The sequence below is a fragment of the Squalius cephalus genome (genome assembly GCF_949319135.1).
Source record: "Squalius cephalus genome assembly, chromosome: 24".
In the NCBI taxonomy this organism is placed as follows: domain Eukaryota; kingdom Metazoa; phylum Chordata; class Actinopteri; order Cypriniformes; family Leuciscidae; genus Squalius; species Squalius cephalus.
This window is the reverse complement of record NC_137145.1, coordinates 15,402,215-15,418,360: the sequence shown is the minus strand read 5'-3', so window position 1 is coordinate 15,418,360 and position 16,146 is coordinate 15,402,215. Positions and strand designations below refer to the sequence as shown.

The following is a 16,146-nucleotide window of genomic DNA, read 5'->3' as shown; positions in this document are numbered from 1 at the left end:
GAGCATTAAATAGACAAGCACAATTAGAATCAGGTGATATTAATTTATAGCCTTGGGACACACCTCAGATCAGAGGATTCACCATTTGTTTGGTGTGTATTAGATGTTATTTCACGTCTTAGATCATACAACTACAGTATAATAATTATAAAAGTCAGTCAATAACCAACTAATGCCACAACCTAAGAAAAATATGATTTTGAAGTTGTTGAAATGTGTGCCTGTGAAATAAAAAAGTATGTTATTGCCATCTAGAGGCCAATAGTGATATAATAAGACTTTTTGAATGAATGTCCTTTCTTAAAAATCCCTTGCAGCCATATATATATGTATATATATATATATATATATATATATATATATATATATATATATATATATATATATAAACCATTTCTATTGAAGTACATCAAATATGAAAAATAGTACTATACATTTTACCTAAAAATACATCTATATATTTTTAATAAAACCTTTAAATACATTACATTTTATTAATAATAAAATATCTGATACCTCAACTTCATAGTGTCACTTGGATTTGCTACGGAAAAACTTCTTTGAAAGTATTTCATATTTTACAATTAACAGTTTTATTGCTATAAATGTAGGCCTGCATAGCATGACTAGTTTTGAATGTGATCTACATCAGTAATTCCCAACCAAGTGTTCAAATGTATATGTAAAATAAAATAAAAATGATTACACTTGTAGTAAAATAAAGAGGTAAATTTTTACATTTCTTACTTGTCTTACTCAAACTTCTCTCTTCTGTACAGTAAAACAATGCCAGAAGGACTGGACACAACCACAGAACTGTCAAAACTTCCTCATTAAAACGAGCTACTTGGTTAGTTTTTTTTTTTTTTTTTTTTTTAATATAGTATGGATTGTTTAGTTTAAAAGTGAATCAAATCACATCTAAATGTATTTTTAAAGCTCCAGAGTGAGTGCAGTACAAATTTTATAAGGATAAAAAAAAACCCCTCATATTAGAGAAATAATAAACAAACACCACAAATGCATCTAATCCAAACCTAATGCTCCTTACAAAGTAGCAAAGGCCTCATCAAACAAATACGTCTTGAGAAAGGTTTTAAACATGTTTACAGAGCTAGAGGATCTAATAGACATAAGTAAACCATTCCACAACTTAGGGCCAGCAACTGAGAAAGCACATTGTAAAAGTGTGCAACTGAATAATATTAATGATAAAACTAAATGATACCCTGTAAGTTGTGAGTTATTTCTGGTCTGGTGTTGATGGTATTAGTGACTAACTGATGGGATTGTTTTGTGGGGTTGTAAAACCAAAAGGTTATAAACAGCACTGACATGATAAATTATATCATTTTTTGAGTTACCAGATGATGGCGCTGTGCCCGTATGAGGGAAGTGGTCAAAGTTCTGCATCAGTCCTTATAGTCACTGCAAGACATATTTAAGAGAAAACAATCTAATAAAAACGGTCAAGGATTGACCAGATTCTTAAACCTTTACAGCTTTTTTTAATATGACTTTTAATTAAAAAAACAGCTAATACTGCAATGGACAATAAATACCTCTATAGTTTGTAAAACAGAGAAGTTTATGGGTATACAAAATAAAAGATCACCTGACAAAAAATTAAAATAAAAAATAAATAATTATATTTTTAGACTTTACTTATACAAACAGAGGTGACTGTGAGTATGTAACTTCTTTATGGTTTTCATCTTCATGGACTGTTAGAACAAGATGTAAATATTTAGAAAAATATATGTCACGTGACGCGCGCGAGAGTTGTTGCTGAAGTGAACGCGCATCGCACGCGCTCATACACCCAGAGACACTCCGATTGTGAGAAGAACACGAGCAAAACAACGACCGAACGGTAAGTTACATTATCACTGGTGTTTTCATAATCATTAGCGTTGGTATTTAACACTTTTCAATATATGTCTAATGCCTCACGCTTAAATTCATGGTCATGTTTCTGATGATTTGAACGGTCATGTGCTTCCTTAGTGAGTTCTTCATGTAAGTTCTTGATTATGTGTTATGGCATTGGCCACATATGAAGTGGTATTCCGCCACAGTGTGATTTTCATTGCCATACATAGATTCAGATTCACTGGATTATCAGCACCATGTATTTCAGTACCATGGACAGCTCATACAACAGCGAATGCTTATTGGATCGTGTAACTTTTGAGTCTGGCACCTTAATTAATCAATCTATTAATTAAGTAATATCTTGCTCATGTTTAACTTCTCTTTTAAATTAACTATTACATGAACAAAATAATGTACAACAGCTACAACAAAGAAAAGAAAAGAAACCGTACAACCATTAGCAAACTGTCTATACAGTATGGATTTCTCTGTACTATTGAGTTATTGTTGGTGGTTTGTCACGAATTCAATTTAACGGAATGCACTTTGTAAGTCTGCCCAACAATTATGTGTTAAAGGAATTCAGGGTTTTCTGTCGTTTTGGAAAACTTAAGATATCCTGTCCAGTCCTGGCTGTTTAAAAATGCATCGTAGTTAGAGCGCAAAACATACTGTATCAATGGAAGAACATAAATAGTGCATCTATGTCCCAATACCAACTCTGTGAATTGAGTATGAAGAATCAATCTGATTAAGTATACATGGGGTTCTGTGTTCATACAGTGGGGTTCTATCAGTCTGTTGCAAACAAAGAGTATAGTATAAATCCCTAGTATTTCTCCGTGTGATCTGTATATACATATATATTATGATATAATGGCTGGCTTATAACCAACAATCATTCTGGGGAATTCTGTATTTATCCCTTTAAGCTGTTTAACTCCTTTTTAATCAAATTAATAATTCATTTAGAGTAATGAAAAAGAGGTTAAGGGTAAAGAGGCAGTATAAATATTCAGTGGCTGCAAATCTGCATAAGATCATTATCTTCTGGGTCTCAGTGTTTTGGAAAATCTCTGAGGTTATGAATACATGAATCTGAATCAATACATCTTTTAAGATTTGCATGCTTATTGCTTCTAACAGGTGTTAATGATGCTGAGATCTGCCTGGAATAAGCACATTTCACGAACTTCTTCATGAGCGTTTCAACTTTGTTTTCCTCCTGATGTCGAGATATTTAGAGGAAGGCAGAAAAATCCTCACTCTTTAGAATAAGACGTTGCCCTGGCGACAGCTCATCCTTATCACGACTCTCGCAAATATGCACCTCTGTGATTCAGTGGGAGGTTGATGATCTCTAGGGATATTGCTCTGAATATTTCTGCTTCTTGTGACTCTTTCAGATGCCCTGAGGAACCTACTTGTATTCTACACTCTGATCTGAGAGGGCCGAGGAAATGGGGATTTTACACTTACTGTTGTTTGTGCTGATCGGAGACAGATTGGGTCCTACACGGCCGGATAATTTAGCGAAGGCCCAGGCCAGCGAGCGACGCGTCTTGGCCCACATCCCCGGCGACATCATCATCGGGGCGCTCTTCTCCGTCCATCATCAGCCGCCGGCCGACAAGGTTCACGAGCGCAAGTGCGGCGCCGTACGCGAGCAGTACGGCATCCAGAGGGTGGAGGCCATGATGCACACCCTGGACCGCATCAATGCGGACCCACACATCCTACCCAACATCACGCTGGGCTGCGAGATCAGAGACTCCTGCTGGCATTCGGCCGTGGCTCTGGAGCAGAGCATCGAGTTTATCCGTGACACCCTGGTCTCGGCCGAGGAGGAGGAGGGCATGACCAAGTGTTTAACTGAAGATGGAGGGACTCCCATGAAGGGGAAGAAGCCCATTGTGGGGCTGATCGGGCCTGGGTCCAGTTCTGTGGCCATCCAGGTTCAGAATCTCCTTCAGCTGTTCAACATTCCCCAGATTGCGTATTCGGCTACCAGTATGGATCTCAGCGATAAGTCTTTGTACAAGTACTTCATGAGGGTGGTGCCGTCCGACGCCCAGCAAGCCAGAGCGATGGTGGACATCGTCAAACGATACAACTGGACCTACGTATCTGCCATTCACACTGAAGGTACGTGATCTCTCTCCTCAGGGAAGCATTTTTCTTCACGGTTCTCGTGAGATTTTCCAATGCCTCTTAGAAGAGCTGAATCTGCACTGAAACTCTTTTAGTTTTCTTCCTCATATTAGTATTTCACAAAAGTCTTCCAGTGAGGAACACAGATCTCCACCAGCACGTAACACTATTATTTAAAGTGCTAAATCTTCCACATTCTCAAAGTGAGAGATTTCCAGAGGGATTTTTTTTTTTAGGTGATAATGTATCACTCTATCTGTCGTGGTTCACCTTTATCTAGGCCTAAACAGCAAAATCTCTTTATTTTTCATAGAGGGAAATGACACATCACAGTCCTTATAAATCGTGTATGTCTCAGATGCGGAATGTGCCACATATAGTCAAGATCCAGGAATCTGTTTTTTACTTTTTTTTATTAAATTATACTTGGTTAGAAAAGATTTAACACCGTTTAAACTGCACAAAGTCTTGGAGTATCATACTATTGTAGTTTTTATAAATATTTTGTTTTCATTTTAATTTTAGTTAAAGTTTTAGTAATTTTGTTGGGTGTTCTTGTCATTTTAATATAACTATATAGTAGTGCTGGCAACAATCCAAAATAAAAGTTTGTGTTTACATAATATATGTATGTGTACTGTGTATAATTATTTTGTATATATAAATACACATATATGAAAGTAGGCCTATATATTTAAGAAAAATGTGTTATTTATTAATATAAATTATGTATAAATATATATACATGCAAATATTTCTTAAATATAAACGTGTTTATTTATATATACAAAATAATTATGCACAGTACACACATATATTATATAGACACAAACTTTTATTTTGGATGCGATTAATCACGGTTAATCGTTGCTGCAGCACTACAGCTTTTAATCCTTTTTATTTTAGTTTTTTACTGTATATTAGAAAGTGTATCAAGCAGATTGACTGAAAGATTGATGATCTCACAGACAGGTGTTAATTGCCAGCAGGTAGTTAAATGTGGAGCCCACCACAGTTTTCACCCACATACAGAACAGGGAGCTGTGAAAAGCTCCATGATGTTGATTTATTTGCTTGCATATTCTGTAGCTCCTTTTTTTATTATATCATACTTTGACATTTGTAATTTCTGGGCTCATTTGTTGGCTATATTAATAAAATAGACCAAATGTTTGTAGTCAAATTTGATTTGACTGGTTTTTAACCAGCTTGTCAATCACTGAGCGCCAATGGAAAATAGGTGTTTTGCCTTGTTTTAGATGAAAATAACCCTTATAAAAAGTATGTTACCGTTTTCTCTGAGCCACATTCTAAACAGCCTAAACCAATTTGTTGAGTAAATCACTCTTTCTGTGAAACATTAAAAAAGTTCAGGTAAAGACACCATTTGCAATTTTTTTTGCAAAACTCTAAACACATTCTCACTCACTAAAACACATTTCGCACTGTGCAACTACAACACAGTTGTCATCGTTTACACTCAACGACTCAAAATTGTTCACACTTGTTTCTAATGATGTGACCAAACCAACTGTACATACAAGTCCGTTCAGAGTGCCTAAATTGACTCAAATGTTGCACTGAATGTTTATACAAACAATGGATGGAAACGATATAAGAGGGAGAGGAGGAAGAGTATGTGTAAGAGGTGGTGAACAAGGAGGAAGAGGATGAGGACGAGAATGAGCGAGGTGTGCAGAATGTTGATCTGGCATTCCAGAGGGTTTTTCCCTTTGCCTGGCAAAAGATGACATTTCCGTTGCCAGACGTTCGTTTTAGTCCTTGAAATGCGATATCTCCCTTTGCTTTGAACTTTGAGCGTTGTAACTTTGCAGATGTTGTTTATGCTCAAACAGCAACATTACACACTAACTAAAGTTAAAAAAGTGAAATCCTAATCAACCACCTCTTTAACCTTTTTGGCTTTTGCAGTCGGGTCACTGTATTTTTACAGTATGCAAGGCCATTCAATAGGCCTACTATACAATATTCAGTACAATACTATACTTGCAGTGCATACAGTATCCAATTTGTTCACCTTTCTACTGTAAGTTTTTTGATGTAGTGCATAATGAATGATCTGTAGCGTTTATAATATTATATAATATCGCTGTGTGTATGATCAGTAAGCATTATCAGATAAAATGCTTTTGAGGCAATTGTTTGATTTTGCCAGAGGAGTCAGATGTTCTCTGAATGTAGTTTGAAGATTTGGTTTTGTGTTTAAGGTTTTGAGAAAGTGGGTGATGGTTTCGACAAACGTGTTTTGCAGTAATGAAAGCTTTGTACATAATAGTGAGATTTACTGTATTTAGGTATTGATGTGCAAAATGATGTGCCAAGCAGAATCGTCCCTTCCTGCAGATTTGTCTATCTATTGTTTCATCATGTTCAAGAGTGTCTTTGATGTTTGCACACAGCGTACACAGAATGAATGGTTAATAGCCACGCTCACGTATTGTGTTGCTGCTGTGCTTTTGTTTTGGCCTTTTTTTGGCCTCGTGACAGATCACAGAACAAACAGAAATCATTAACTGAAAGGCGACCATGATGATCATTTACATCTTTAGCTCTGTTTTCGCTGTCTGTGGGCGTTTAATGAATTTTCCTGTTTGAGTGAACACACTGTTTAAAGACTTGTCTGCAGTGTCTGTCTCTCTGTAGGAGGGAAAGAGACAGTTGACGTCATCAAAATATCTGTTACTGTGTGCAGAGGTCATTTTAGCCACATTTGTTATGACCAATCAATTGGATTTTGAGACCACTTGATTACTGCTCTTTATCGATGAAATGCCTGGAAGACATTATGTAACTCAGATTTTTTTAATTATATATCCATTTTTATCTGAGACAGAAGGTTCTAGTGAAGTTTGAGCGCAGCAAGAGAATGAATTCGCCGAACTGGCAGAGAGGAATGGAGTGAAAGATTTGAAGAAGTCCTTCCCTGGGGAGAGAGATTAGAGATGGAATCGTGCGCATTTGGAAATGCATTTCTCAAATCTAAGTCATCAGAAGGATGAGATGCATTTGAAAGTCATGAAGTTATACATGGGTGACACACTTATACCATGATCATTTACACAATGGCATTATGTCTGGTGCTAAATAACCTGTCATTGCTCAGTGATCATTCTCTTGGTTTTGTTTTTATTTTTCCAAATTTCAATATTATCATACTGATTTCTGTAATTGTAGCAAACATTTTAGAACGTTTTATAGTGAGGCAAACCACAAAACATTGCAGAATCCATCAAATCCATTACTAATACATACTGATGCTTGCGTTGTTTTGGTGTTGTTGTTGTGTCATTTCCAGGAGGAATTTGTTATTAATTGGCATTTGTTAGTTAAAAGATTACAAAACAATATTTAAAGCTAGGTAAAGTGTTACAATAATAGCTAATATTTCACATTTTATCATACAGACAAGACACTATACTTTTCAAAAGTTTGGGGTTGCTAAGATTCTCTCTTTATTCTCTTATGCTCACCATTTCTGCATTTATTAAGTACAGTAAAACAGTAATATTGTGAAATATTATTACAACTAATATTATTATTATTTGAAATAACTTATTTGCAGTTGTAATAATGTAATTTATTCCTGTGATGGCAAAGCTCAGCATCATTACTCCAGTCTTCAGTATCACATCATTCTGAATAATTTCAGAAATCATTCTAATATGCTAATTTGCTGCTCAAAAAAACATTTATTATTATTAATGTCAAAAACAGTCATGCTGCTTAATATTTTTGTGGAAACCATGATTCATTGGTGAACAGAAATTTTAAAAGAACTGATTTGAAATAGCATTTAATAACAATACATTATAACAAAACATTATAATTGGCTTTATTGTTACTTTTAATCAATTTAATAAAAGTATTCATTTATTTTCTTTCTTTTTTTTAAATCTTGCTGCACCCCAAGCATTTGAATGGCAATGTACGTTATTAATATATTGAGACATTATTAATGGGAACACTAAAATGTACTGCATAACAGTACAGTTCCTGTACAGTAAGGTACAGTTCCTCGAAACTTTCATGTTAGGATGAACAACAATGGACAGTTTTCCCCTTGACAAACACAGCGTACTTGCTGGAATGCTAATAGCAAACTGGGGTTAAACGCTTTCCTTTGGGACGCAGTGGTGATCTCAGTGACTTCACAGTTCACATAACACCCCTGCAAAATTTGAACCTGCAACCTTTAAGTTACAAGACTGTAAACCACTACGCTCACTGCTGATGTACTGATTTTTATTTAATCTTCATTACCAGTGCTCATACTCTTGGGTATAATTAAGATTTTTTTTATGCAATGATTTGGAAGAAATTGTGAAAGTAATTTTTTGGGGGGATGAAATTAAGCTGTACGTTTGCTTTTTATCAAGCCATCTCTGCAATTGTATCAAATTCGCACCTCATAAAATGCGTGAAGACTGGGAACATTCCTCACACAAAAGTAGGTGACCTGATTTTTATGTAAATTGGGGGAGTTTACCCCTGACGCTTTGTGAAAGAGGGGCACCATGGCCTGTTTTTCATTAGTTTTTCTAAGCATGAAAAAGTGAAATCTATTTATGTTTCTTACTAAATATATACAGGAAGCAAAGCACAGAACATGGACACTTTTATAGAATATAGATGATTATTTTGGAATCTTTGTAGTAAATCTGACATTACATTACTTTTTTGCTCAACAGAACAAACTGCTTGAAAGGGTAATTTCATGAGATTTCCACATTTCCATGATCTCTCAAAATAGTGTTCAATATTCTATTGAGAAACAATCTCACACTTTCCTCCACTGGCCCATTCATCATTTTCTGGTAATAAGGAAGAAGTAGGATATATATTATTTCTAAACACCAGAAGAACTAATGATGAGAATAAAATGTGAGAATGTCAGTCAAACCTTGTGCTGTTCTTAACTGTGAGTAGCACCTATGACTCATTTCCCCCTGAAGATTTTAACCAAGTCATTTCAGCATGATTTTGACAGGTTGAGATTGTTTTGTGCACCAATCAACATCTATTGCTGTCACAGAGTTACATTATAGCTGTACAATTTCAAGCTATTTTATATTAAAACCCCAATTACTTTTTTTTATATAAATATTTTATTGAACCATTGTTTAATCAAAATGCTAATATAAAATTATATATAATATAATAAATAACACTTTTCAGACACTTATATAATATAAGCACAACATAAATAAATGCATTTTATATATTAATATAATATAATATAATATAATATAATATAATATAATATAATATAATTAGGGCTGTCAAACGATTAATCGCGATTAATCGCATCCAAAATAAAAGTTTGTGTTTACATAATATATGTGTGTGTATGGAGTATAATTATTTTCTATATATAAATACACACACATGCATATATATTTAAGAAAAATGTGTTATTTATATATAAAATATTTATATATAATATAAATTATATATAATATAAATATATATATATACACAGTATATACATGCAAATATTTCTTAAATATATACATGCATGTGTGTGTATTTATATATAGAAAATAATTATACACCATACACACACATGTATTATGTAAAAACAAACTTTTATTTTGGATGCGATTAATCGCGATTAATCGTTTGACAGCCCTAAATATAATATAATATAAAACAATGCAATATAATACAATACAATATAATATAATGGCAAAAGGTGATGTCTGGCCAAGTAAAATTGACATATTCACCCTTTATTCATATATTATTCAAATTTCGTTACAGATTTTGCAAGCATTTTGGGTAGATTGTGCTAATAAAACATGCAATGATATACAAATAAAAAAATAAATTATTAACACATGCAAAAACGAGAGATCCAACAAAATATTAATAACTGATTATGTTGTAGTCAATTTGTCACATTATTGTCATGTTTAGCTTAATTGTCTTCTGTTTTATTTCTATCCATGGTTTTATTCTGTCACTGTGTTTGTTCCAGTTAATTATTAGTTTACCTTCCTTGTTTTCCTTCCTTTACTTTCCTGTGTTCCGATCCCTCATTAGTTGTCATGGTTACAGATTGGTACACCTGGTTCTTGTTGAGTTGCTTGTTATCTCTTGTATTTAAGCTCACAGTTTGTTCTGTTCCTTTTTCTCTGGCCTGGATTTTCTCTTGTTTGGATAACTCTTCCTTGTTTTGTTGTGTTAAATAAAGTATATTTAAGTGGCAAGCTATCTGTTCACTCACTTCCTTCATCTTCCACTTCAACTCCACGTGACAGCTGTAGGTTGCCAAATAATTTAGTCAGTTACATACCTTAACCAAGTTTAGTTTTGTTCTCTCTCATATATAAAATGTTTTAAAATGATCCAATTTTCCTCACATTTTAATGGTTTAATTGAACTCGTAGGTCTTTAAAAACAGATATCCCCTCTGGACATCATTTTTGGCCACTACTGTAATATAATCTAATATAGAATTATATAAATTATCATTCAATTTCTCAATCTTCAGGGAACTATGGTGAGAGTGGAATGGAGGCCTTCAAAGACATGGCAGCAAAGGAGGGCATCTGTATCGCCCACTCTGACAAGATCTACAGCAATGCTGGAGAACAGAGTTTTGACCGTCTTCTCGATAAGCTCAGAAGCCACCTGCCCAAAGCCCGTGTGGTGGCGTGCTTCTGCGAGGGCATGACCGTGCGTGGCATCCTCATGGCCATGAGACGCCGCCGCCTAGTTGGAGAGTTCCTGTTGGTTGGCAGGTGAGTAACCAAACACGTGTTCTCCATACACATGGATTTATATTCTTGACAGACGCTTTCTTATCAAAGAAACAGCCAGAAAACTCTCCTGAAATTGTGCCTGCGGCAAGCACTCTGGGCAGTTTTGGAAAACAAATCTATTTTCTTTCTCAAAGTGTATTAGAAAAGCTTACTCACTCGAGAAAGATTGTAGGAGAGACCAGGGCTAGTTGCCACATGTTTTACTCCAGAGAATGTCTCAGAGTAGATTTGTTTTTGAGTAGATTTGTGTTTGGATGTTACATTCTGTTTGGTAATGACTACCCAATCTTATTAAACATTTCCACGGTTACTGCTTGTTGCGGCATGTTATCAAATGGGATAAGTTTTCAAAATAGAATCCATCTAATTTACATTTGGGCTTTTGGTATGTCAAATACACTACTATTTTGAAGTCTGTGCATTTTCTTATACTCACAAATGCTGCATTTATTTGATCAAAAATACAGTAAAAACAATAATATTGTGAAATAATATTACAATTCAGAGTAACTATTTTCTATTTAAATGTTTAAAAATGTAATGTATTTCTTAGGGCTGTCAAACGATTAATCGCGATTAATCGCATCCAAAATAAAAGTTTGTTTACATAATATATGTGTGTGTATGGAGTATAATTATTTTCTATATATAAATACACACACATGCATATATATTTAAGAAAAATTTGTTATTTATATATAAAATATTTATATATAATATAAATTATATATACACAGTATATACATGCAAATATTTCTTAAATATATACATGCATGTGTGTGTATTTATATATAGAAAATAATTACACACCGTACACACACATATATTATGTAAAAACAAACTTTTATTTTGGATGCGATTAATCGCGATTAATCGTTTGACAGCCCTAGTATTTCTGTGATGACAAAGCTGAATTTTCAGCATCATTACTCCAGTCTTCAGTGTCACATGATCCTTCAGAAATCATTCTAATATGCTGATTTGATGCTCAAGAAACATTTCTTTTTATTATCAATGTTGAAAACAGTTGTGCTGCTTAATCTTGTTGTGGAAACATGATCATTGTTTTTAAGATTTCTTTGATGAATGGAATTTGATGAACAGCATTTATTTGAAATAGCAATCTTTGGTAACATTATAAATAACTTTGCTGTAATTTTTGATCAATTAATGCATACTTTCTGAATAAAAATATGAATTTATTTAAAAGAAAAAACAGACAAACTTTTGAACTTAAGGCTATATATGCAAAAAACAGACTATTTAATGGTTTTTACTGAGCCACTAAAGGGACATGGTGATGGAAAAAATATGAAAATAAGCATTCTCTCAAAAACGTTTGCGTTCCCTCGAGAAACCTCACGTTCGCTCGCAAAGAACACAAAAGAGCTTGGGAGTTTTCTCAAGAGAAAGCAAACATTTTGTGAGTGAACGCAAAGTTTCTCGAGAGAACGCAAACATTTTGTGAGCGAACGCAAAGTTTCTCGAGAGAACACCGAAATCTTTTTTTTCCATCAGCATGTCCCTTTTAAATTTTTGTTTCTCCACAAAAATGTATAAAGTAAAATTATTATAAAAGCACAAAATTATTCAATGAACAACAAAAATGTGTAAAACAGAGTACTAATATAAAAGTAAAAGAAAGATAATATAAACAGAAAAAAACTGTTGTTATAATTAATCAATTTTATAAAAGTATGCATATGTGCGAATATATGTGTCCTAGAGTAAACATACTGTATTTGGATGTTTGATTCAAAACCATATATGAGATATAGCGCATGTGACAACCAGCCCTGGTGACACCTTTCTTCTGTACCTTCTTCACCGCCTGTTACCTTCTGTTCATTTAGTGCTTTTTCCACAGATATTGTGGGTCAGAAAGGGCCACACCATGCATCAGGCAGTTCTGTTGGTATCTCAAAGAGACTGTGTTTACCTTTTGAATGTCCACCCACGCCTGTTGATCATCATCTGCATCTCTTTGCTTGTATGTGTGTGTGAGAGACAAAATCAAGAAGGATCAAAACATGGAAGCAAGGCTCATCTTTCTGTCTGTTATCACCACAAATGTTGCCATCACCATCATCATCACCATTATAGTGAACAATCATCTGAAGCAAGGTATGTGATTTATTGTTTTAGAGATAGGCACTTGATTCGTGTAATGATAATAACTCCTCTTGAGTGAGCTTATTGACTCTGTAATCAAGACTTGAGAGGTGCAGTGACACCGAACTAATTCTGTAACACTGTATCTGTTTCAACAAGTACATACTGTCTCTTAAACACTCTTACATTTCAACTTTACCTAACAAACGCATCATAGACGCTTCAGCTATTTGTGAAAGATTGCTAATTTACCATTTAATGACTTATAAAAAGATAATTGTATATGACAGATCCTGTGAAAAGAGTATTTTAAGAGTTTGACTTGGCATCGACATCTTGAAAAATGTGCACGTGCTATTCATAGTGTCAAATTAAGTAAGAAATGATTCTTCCCATTTATAATCTCCTGGAGTGTGACATCTAAATTATCTATTTTTAGCTTCACCCCCAATTCAGTTCTCACTGTTCCATTAATAAATCGCTTATGGATATTAAGGACTGAAATAATGTATTATGTCTTTGAGATATTAAACTAAGAATAATCCCTCCAATTTCTGCTTCTGTTCAGGAGCTCTTCGGTTTGGTATTGAGGCATTCGCTGACTCTTAAAGGTGAAGTGTCTTTTTTTTTTTTTAAAGATAAAATTCCTTCTCCTATCCCAGTTTTATATGCAGAGATGACTATAGGTAAGTTCAGTTTAGGATCAATAATATCTGGCTCAACCAATGGTGTATTTTTGGGGTGGGACTACCTGTTCATCCAAACAATGGAAGACATGCAGGGGCTGTTGGGAGCATTTGGGAAAACGTAATTCTTTGCAGTTCTGTTTAGTACTTCACCTTTAAGGATGAGTTTACATTAAATGGACTGGATAAGAACACCTTCTGCTGAAAAAATATATAATTACTGATATATCATACCTTCAACTGGCAACCTAATAATGGTAACAGCTAAATGAATTGGTTTTATTAAATATTGTAAAACATATGCAAAATAAATATGTTGATGGTCCACTGTGGTGACCTCAAAAGAGAGAAGCTGATATTTTTAATTACACTGAATCAACAAAGTACATGAATTTATACCAGTGTTATTTTAGCATTATTTATATGCTATTGTAGTATTTATTAATAATTAGAATTACCTCTCATTTTTCAGAGCATTCACTTTCATCATGTTTTGTTTGCTTTTTAATGTTTCTATCTAGCTTTATTTTTATTTCTGTTTAAGTTTTAGTAATTTTAGTATTTCAACTGAAACTTATGTATTTCAGTTAGTTGCCAAGACAACATTACTAATTTTGACTTTCTTAATTTTGTTTTTGTTTTTCATCTATTTTTTTCAGCTTTATTTCTTTGACCAAAAACTGCTTTTTAAGGTAACAATTGCAAGTTAAACTCTCTAAAAAATCACCAATGTTTGAAAAGAAGATTTTTAAGCATGTGCTTTGAATATTTTTCTCTTCTTCTCTAAAGAAATATTTTTGTGAAATTTTGATTTTTGATTTAATACGGATTTAATATCCAATAATTTGCTTTGCCGTTTTTTCATTGCCCATAGTTTTTCAAATCATACAAAAACTCCATTGTTTTGAGATCAGCTCCTTTAATAACTTTGTAATCGGATAATATCAACCTGCAAGCGCCTGGAAAATCTTTGTTTTGGTGAAGTTTAATGGCATTTGTTCTGTGGTAAAGGCCTATATTTCAGAATATTTAAAGAGGATCTATTTCAGAAAATGGTGTCATGGTATTCTGGGCCTCGGGGCATTCCAGACAGCCTGGATGGGCTGAGAGAAGATGCCATGTTTATGGGGGTGCCAGTGACAGTGTGTGTGTCCATGTGTATGCGTGGGTGAGGTGTGTTTGTGTGCGCATGAGTGGATGACCGAGTTTATGTGTGTGTGTGTGTGTTTGTTTGATGAGGTGTCAGACACTAGGGAAGGTAGCCGAGTGTTGAGTTTTTTTTTTTTTTTTTTTTTTTCTTTGGTTCAATGAGAATCTGGCCACTGTGTCTCTGTTCCAGTTACTTGATCTCTATGTGGCTGCAAAAGTGATAAAGTGCCTCAAGACATTTTACAAAGTCTCCACGGTCTTTCTTTGGTATCTTGGCTGCTTTCTGATTTCATTCATTCACGTAATGCCCTGCATATGCATGTTTGCTTCATTGGCTTTCATTCGTTAACCCTACTCAGTGGCTTCAATTCACCAAAAGCCAAGGGATGACGAACTTATAATGTCCCTCATATTTTCTTTCTTTCCTAACTCAATGAATGCTGCTGCTGCAGCCATCCTCAAATATCACAACAAGCACATCTACCCATATTGAAGCCATTTGACAAATTGAAATGCATGAAATTGATATTCATGCAAAGATATAGCCAAAACAACCAAAATGCTGTTGACAACAGCACCAAACTTAATGGGATAGTTCATCCAAAAATATAAATTCTGTTATAAATTGCTCACCCTCATGTCGTTTTAAACCCGTAAGACTTTCGTCCATCTTCGGAACACAAATGAAGATCTTTTTTCGTGAAATCTGAGAGCTTTCTGTCCCTCCATTGGAAGAGACACAATCACTATATATGATGAACAGGTTTAATTTAGGCTTGTAAACATTCATCAACTCACACATCATTTGTGATAAACGGAAGCTCAAGCATTTTCGCTTGACGTGCGAGAACTAATGAGGTTCATTCTCGTGTGTTAAGCAGCACATTTGAGCTTCCGCAAGAACCAATGAGGTTTGTTCTCACGCGTCAAGCAGGTTCGGTTGCGCTTCTGTTTATGTTCAATGATCAATGTTTATATGTGAATAAAAGCCTACATTCAATCTGTTCATCATATAAAGCGATCATGTCTCTTCAGAAAATTGACTAAACCACTCAATTCATATGGATTAGTTTTATGATATCTTTATAAACATTTTGAAGCATCAAAGTGTTCATTGCATAGCTGCCAACGGACGGACAGAAATCTCTCATATTTTATCAAAAAGATCGTCATTTGTGTTCCGAAGATGATCGAAACTGGTTTGTAATTAATTTGTGGGTGAGTAATTAATGACAGAATTTTAATTTTTGGGTGAACTAACCCTTTAAAATACGACGAGTGTGTGTCCGGTGCGTCCAAAGATGAATCGCATATAGCTTTGATTATAACCCAGAAATAGTTAGACATTGTTATGAGAATGAAGAACTTTTCAAGGACTTTCAAGTACT

At 34.3% G+C, this 16,146-nt stretch overlaps 1 protein-coding gene across 1 annotated transcript in view; it reads left to right on the top strand.

Moving 5' to 3' along the window:
* Positions 1-1,788: 1,788 nt before the first annotated feature.
* Positions 1,789-16,146, top strand: part of LOC307152871 (ras-related protein Rab-38-like) — a 40,655-nt gene continuing 26,297 nt past the window's right edge. Inside the window, exons 1-3 of the mRNA XM_079861851.1 lie at positions 1,789-1,873; positions 3,282-4,020; positions 10,541-10,790. Coding sequence (XP_079717977.1) covers positions 3,336-4,020; positions 10,541-10,790 — 935 coding nt within the window. The 5' untranslated portion in view covers positions 1,789-1,873; positions 3,282-3,335. The remainder of the gene's footprint in view (positions 1,874-3,281; positions 4,021-10,540; positions 10,791-16,146) is intronic.